The 7,587-nt window shown below is 30.3% G+C and overlaps 1 protein-coding gene across 1 annotated transcript in view; it reads left to right on the top strand.

Annotated features, from left to right (window-relative positions):
* Positions 1–230: 230 nt before the first annotated feature.
* Positions 231–7,587, top strand: part of LOC127722375 (uncharacterized) — a 175,759-nt gene continuing 168,402 nt past the window's right edge. The window contains exon 1 of the mRNA XM_052229253.1: positions 231–446. Within this exon, the coding sequence (XP_052085213.1) occupies positions 386–446 (61 nt within the window). The 5' untranslated portion in view covers positions 231–385. The remainder of the gene's footprint in view (positions 447–7,587) is intronic.

The raw sequence follows: 7,587 nt of genomic DNA, 5'->3' as shown, positions 1-7,587 counted from the left end.
GCAGTGTAACTATATTATGTTTAGAATATATCAAAATACCTTCGTTAATTATACAATATAACTTGATATTTTAAAACGAAAAGTGATAACAAAATTTAAATGTTTTATTTTGTAAACTTTTGTTTTCATTTCAAATGCAGTTTTTCGATCCAAACAAGATTAAAATATTAACAAGGCATAGATTTCAAAATGTAAACAGCCAATATGCTTCATAGAAACGTTATTATGATTCATGATCAAAACATCGTAGAGGACAAGGCAGAGGTAAAAAAAGACACCGAGACTGCGCAGAATGATTATGGAAAGTAGACTTTTATCTTTTTAATTGAATTGCGATACTTTTCAAAACTACATGTTGTAGACATGTTATGTTGGTGCTGCTGAAATGTACATTTCGATCATATTTGTGGTATCGTTTTTCTCGGTAATTGACTTAAAGAATGCAGGTAAGATTATAATTATTGTGACAATGTTTTAAATGACATTTTCAGCAGCAACATCTGAGCTAATTTAAATCTTCCAAAAAGAGAAGGGGTTTCTTTATAGATTTTGTATTCAAAACTGATAGATAATAAATATCTCGGTGCACGTGGCATTACATTAGATTTAACTGAGTTTAGCCGTAGCAAATTGATTAAAAAACAGCTGTGCATTTTTTTTTCGAGATCCAAATCAAACTGATCGGTTTATGAAAAGAAGAATTATGACAATATATTTTTTAATTGTACATGTTGTATATGCATAATAAGATTTCGTGCAAATATTTACATAATGTTTTGTTCCACTGATCGGGATAAGTGGTGAAACATGTTTAAGTATGTATTACACTTTCAATCATATCATGTCCAGACAAGAAATTGATACATTTAACGGTCTGTAAAAGAGTTACCGTCAACACTAAATATCGAATGATAAAATCTTTCTTAGAACTAAATGAAATGCCCTTTCAATATTTTGGAATGTTATTCTCTGATACGGGTATTTTCAAATATATTTCTATTGGGTTTTATCAATATTTGCTTTACTGATCTTATTGTTGAAAATGTTTGTTTATTCTTTTGAGATAATGTTTTACTCATATTTCTCTATACACCTTGAAATTCATGTGGTCCATTATACGGACATGATTTAGCATAAACCTGTTCGAAATCGAAATCTTCTTAGATGACAGAAGGGGTGCAGTTTCAAGATTTATTGTAAGAAATAAAGTCATTGGTATAATACATGGATGTTGAATTCATTTACAATTAGTGAAGACTCGTAAAAAAAATTATGCGATAAACATCTATCATTAAAGACATAATTAAATCGTTGGATGTTCTTTCACTGCATGAAAAGATCGATTTACATACGTATGTAAATTTATGATAAACATAAATAAAGGCACATGTTTAGATAAACTTTACTAGGCTGTGAATATGTTTGTGCTATCTTCGTTGACAATAAATCTTAATATTTCCCTTTAAACATCCATGGTGTTGCAGGTAGGCGCGGCCGCCTTTTACATATCATATAAAACGTGGGTAAAGTGTGTGAACCTGTTACGATTCTCTTTCCTGAACAATAGTTTTGAATTCAATACAAATACAAAAAATCACATTATTATTAAACGTGACCATACGCTAAATTTTACTAGCGTGTGGTATTGTATGGAAATAGTTAAATTTGCAATAGTAAGTAAATGCTTATGTTTTTTATTGATGGAAATATGACTTTTTAAAATGATTTATAGCTTGAGAAAATATTAATTAAAATTGATATATCGTTTATCTTTTACAAGCACTAAATATTTCTTTAATATTGATATTTTGTTTTAATTTTACAGGTTTTGTGTCAAAGTTAAATTTCAAATTTTGTATAGGTTTAAGCAGTATTTCATTTGCATACATATGCAAATATGGTGAGGCATCTTAAGTTTGAACCTGGTGACCCGATAAAGCAAATATTTAAGTATTTACATATTTCAGACCAACATAAAGTAATGGGCAACCTTATCATTTGTGATTAATTTTTAAGCTATCTAAAGATAACGGCATTGTGGAAATTTGCATATATGCGAAACCTTTGTAAATATATAGGAAACATAAACATTTATGTGGTGTGCAAATGATTTGCAAGGTTGTTATTTGGAATCATTGATATTATTGAAATGAACTGTAAAATTTATTGTTATATTTGCATTTAGTTCGTTCCTTGTTTTCTGTCTAAATACTTGTTTTGTGTACAAATTGCTGTTGGGTAATAGGGTCTCGCAGTTTTGTAAATTAAAGATTTTGTAGCTATGGTGTTGTTTGATTATACATGATATGCATATAGTCAGGATAAATCTTTTTATTTAATACATAATACAAATATTATCAAATGGCTGCTATCTCATCTCACTGAAAACACTGGTAACGCGTCAATCCGGGTTTTTAAATACGAAAAATTCTTACTCCTATAATTATTATTACTTCTTGCTCAGCTGTAATAAGCGACGAGCGAAAAATAGAAAAGGCCGAAGGAAATGTTCTGGTTTGTTGATGTTTCTTCCTGGGCTACTTTTTTGACTCATTGAAAGTTTTATAATTCATGTTATTTAATATGGAAACCAAGGACTATCTATTTTTCAAATCCTTGTATTATCTACAAATCTGATCCAAAAAATATCATCCCGTCATTAATAACAATCCACGTAAAATATTAATTCCGTTTTGATCCACATCAGAGCGATTAAACAACTCGATGAAAAATGGTTCCTGGTTGTTGGTATTCAACAGTTCGACGTCGGTTAGCGATGTTGAACGTACTTAACAGATACAGTATGCTCTAACATGTCTAGGTTGGACTCGTGCGGTACTATTTGACAGTTATTAAAAGAATGCCTATTTGATTTTAATTCACCCGCGTCTTTTCTACATATAAATCTATAATGCATTTTAACCAATCAAATTGATGTATTATGTTCACACAATTGGATACCCGCCCACAAGTTTGACTGTAATTAAACGCTGCATGCATTCAAGTGCTTAAATTACCAGTATTAAACTAATTATAAAGTATCATGCAATGCCTGGTTTTGAAATGTTGTTTTCTTTGAAGTTGTCGGTCAGCAAGTTGTTATATTTTACTTTGAAGTTATATGAATTGCATGAAACTGAAACAAGTTTAACCATTATTGTTTTTTATTACTTTGTCTTTGGTCGTTTAACCTGATTTATTTCAACTAAATATATTAGTCTTAGATGTTGCTAAGGGGTTTTAAAGCTTTTTTGAACGTATCGATGGTACATGAAAGAATATTTGTAGGAACTTTAAATTGTTTAAGAAAATGCATAACTCACATTACATTACGCGAGCAAATCAATTTGTAAAAACTTGTTATGGTTCATTGAGTCATGGAAGTATAATACCTCCATGATTGAGTCAAATATGTTATCAAAATTATTGAGTGGTTGTCTTTGTGATATATTTGCTAACAAATGCAAGTCAGATTGGACATTTGGGGTTACTGGTTTGAATATACTGAACACAAGTTTTATTTTTAGCTAAATAGAATATGCACTTACTTAAGAAGATTTAACTTCAAGAGGGGGTTATATTAGTATGATTTTTTTTTCAACAGATGGACACAATTAAACCAAATTATTTTTCTTCTAAATTTGAGACAAAATATTATTTCTTTTTGTAAAACAGAATAGTGTGGTCAATGCAGCTTATTTATTTTTCTTCCCTTAGGAATTCGTTATTTTTTTCTCCAAAATACCATACACCCTCTTTTTAAATGAAAGGGTTGTTCCTTAAATGCATTATATTTCCGTTTTGAATATTCGCTAAAATTTGACAAACGACGTCTTGCAAACAAAAAAACAATCCATTAATGAAATCTGATTTTTTTTTCTGTAATACGTATAAACCATTCGAATGTTGTCTAAAAATTCTCATATATGATCAGCAATAATTAAAGGGTTATCTAAATTAATAAGATAATAACACCATATTGAAGTAATTGTTTAAAATTTGTTTTCGTCTTAAACATGCAAGATGTTTTTGTTAGTTATCAATTGCTTTGAACTAGCCGTCAGTAACTGCGAGTACTCTCAGATCTGTACTTATAGTGTTGTGGGGATGATATGTTGAGTACCCTACCACGTTTGGCCTGTGTTTTTGTTAGATGTATTTCTGCTTTGTATTGATCTAATGAGTTAATCCCTGTTCAACGGATTTTTATAGTGTGAACTTATGTTGCACTGTTACACCACTGTGCAAGGTTAAAGGGGGCGGGGATTGGCGCCTTCAGACTAGTTTAGTCCACATTCTATATGTGCTTGTCCCAAGTCAGGATCCTGTAATTGAGTGGTTGTCGTTTTTGGCTGTTTCTCATATTTGTTTTTCGTTTATTGGTTTGCATAGTTTGCTCTTGGTCTGTGTCGTTACAACACTGTCCGTTAGTTTTCTCTTTTAGATTGGTTTACATTTGTCATTTCGGGGCTTTTTATAGCTGACTATGCGGTATGGGTTTTGCTCATTGTTGAAGATCGTACGGTGACCTATAGCTGTTAACTTCTATGTCATTTGGTCTCTGGTGGAGAGTTGTCTCATTGGCAATTATACCACATCTTCTTATTTTCATATGAAATATTTGCCACTTGACGTAAAACCAAATAATCAATCGATCAATCGTACCATTTACATGCAGACAATACAGAATGATCTAGTTAAGAATTTTACGATAATTTAAAATTGATTCTTAAAGTATACTAGTTTACTGTAGACATAGTCTGTGAACATCAACTTTAATATCGGTTAACCGGTTAATCGGTCGATTATTATCCTAGTAAGCGGTTATATACAATTGTTCGATTTGACAAACTATACTAAATAGCTATTTAACATTCATGTATAATATGCGTTATGTCAAATTTGGTGAGTGTGCCAAAGAGCCAACAACCCAATAACATAAAAAAAAAAACATTTTTTTATCTGTGAATATCTAAGTTTTAGACTCATATGGGGTAGGGTCGCACACTTCATATTATACAGTACTTTGTTCACTAAATACCAATAAAAGCAAATGTACAGAGAGACGACTACATGGATGTCAAAATAGCAGCAAGTCCGTCCAATTATATCTTTTTATGTCACACCCATATTTGTAAATAATGAGACCAATAAGTTTGTATTAGGATTAGAACCACATTGATTAGACCTAACACTTATTGCACATATTATATTTAAATAAATTTAAATGGGGCCATCACAGAATACCTACTGAAATCCTATGTATGATTTACTTATGCTATATGCATGCTGGCAAGAGATAACTTATTCTTTGAGCATGATCTTTTTTGTTGGCGTACTGCCACGGAATAGAAGTTCCTTCATAATATAAGTTCCAAATGGAAACAATTTTCTGGAATATTATTTCCACTGGAATAAATATTACAGTAAATGTTCTTAACGGAATAAATGGTATAGAAAATTTCTTCCAACAGGAACAGATATTATGACATTGTTTATAACAAAGTTTCCAGTGGAACTTCTGTTAGGCGGAACAAATATACGTTGACAGTACTCATATGAAATAAACTCGGAAGTATGTTAAGCGGCCTATATTAGTATATTAAAGAGTAGGACATTAGCTGGTCATTACTTTAAATGCGCTTTTAAATAACTATACACTATTAATTTATAAAACGTAGTGTTAAAGGAGTAGCTCTTTTCTTTGTCTAGTGTAGAGATATTAATATATCAACTGATCTGACTTTTATTATTTTGTTTTTCTTTCTCCTTTGTTATTTTGCTTATCTTGCGGCGGAGGCAACGTAAACTATTTGTACTCTCTTACGTCCATGTTTAGTATACCGTGAAATAGGGCATCTCGTATTCTTTCGTCTGTATTTTCTACACAGCAGGACAAGTAAGTTCAATTATTGAAGCATTATAATTTGACTATAATAGTTCCATAGCTCAATTAAGATTTTTCGCATAATTATGTTAATATTTTTGTTAACTTTTAAATCGTACAAGATTGTGTACACAGAGGTGTGAATTTCATAAAACAACAAAGTGATATCGCACTGTTATATCCTAACATTAAAAACTTAAAACAGAATTTTCATCAGAACATGCAGAGATGCTTAACAATTAACACCCGTGTGAAACAGTCAAAAGAATCACGTCGTCTGGTTACGTAATGGCATTGCCCATATCTGAAAACTACAAATGGTTTTATGGACACAACGAACGAAATACAATATTTTAAAGTCTCCATTATAAATATATATCTTCCTTTTTCTCTATATTTATTGGGATTTTACAATTGTCCTACATGCAAAAATTATTCTTTACTTGCTTTTATTGTATAAACAATACAAAAACTGCTCAAAACGTATGAACATATTAAAAATTAGATGACCAAGTTATGAGTTGGTTCCCGGATTTATCAATTAAAAAATATCTTGTATTTTCTTTCTTTTAACGAAATCTTGATACCTTTAGGTTCTATACATCATGTAAATAAAACTCAAAACAAGTGGATTTATGTCAAAATTATAGTGAAGTTTTGTCTTAATAGTTAACCCTATTTTTATCTAATTATAATAATGTCAATTGTTTTCTCTGCATATGTATTTTTGGGAGTAAATACCATTTATTCAAATCATGGAAGTAAAATGAAAGTCAATATAATATTTCCATGTTGAAATGCACGGCAATCTTTGGAAACCATGAAATTGAACAAACACCAAAAGTATTACATGTTATAAAAAAGTCATGTATGAGTACATATTAGTGAATACTCGACCAAAAGAAAGAGAGAAAAATATAGAAAAGAATATTGGTAATAGATTATTCCAAACTGGTATTATTGTAGTACGTTTTTCTATATGAACTGGATTTTGAATGAAACAGCATATTCATTTGAAAAAAGTGAAGTTCGCCGCGCTAAACGTCAATTGGCCTGAGTGAATACCAGTTAGAAAAAACTTTACACGTATTTGGCTTGAATATCAATATGTATTAAATTCTTACATACGATCTGGATAATTTATGTTTATTCAAGAATGTAAAACGCATTATGAGGGTCAGGATTGGGGGTTCTTCATATCTGTAAAAATGTTTAGGCCATTTTTTTCTATTCTTTATAATTTTAGCCTGTTATTCTCTATTCTTTATATTTTAGCACCTCAGTATTGTCTATTCTTTATTTTTTTTGCCATTTTTTCTCTATTCTTATTTTTTTGTCCTTTATTCTGCACATTTTGTTCATTATTCTCTATTCTGTAAACCACATCTACACCCTCATTCAAAAGGTAGTCTGTCATGTATTTAAAGGTCATATTTATCGGATCAGTTTTACATATTATCAATTCATACTTACACGAATGCTTGCAAAAAAAATAAAAAATCTTTACAAAGCAAAGCTATGCAAAACATTTGATTATATTTATTTATGTATGTAAAATATATGGTAAAGGCGGCCTGTCTTTATTTGTTAAGGTCATAAAGCTATTTTTCTATCAGTCTAGAATTTGCGTATAAATTCATCAATACGTATATATATGCAAAGACATGGGAAACCTTTTTGTACATTTTAACCACGTTTTA

Source organism: Mytilus californianus, unplaced genomic scaffold (genome assembly GCF_021869535.1).
Source record: "Mytilus californianus isolate M0D057914Y unplaced genomic scaffold, xbMytCali1.0.p SCAF_12, whole genome shotgun sequence".
NCBI classification, from domain to species: Eukaryota; Metazoa; Mollusca; class Bivalvia; order Mytilida; family Mytilidae; genus Mytilus; species Mytilus californianus.
This window is presented reverse-complemented; position numbering and strand designations above follow the sequence as displayed.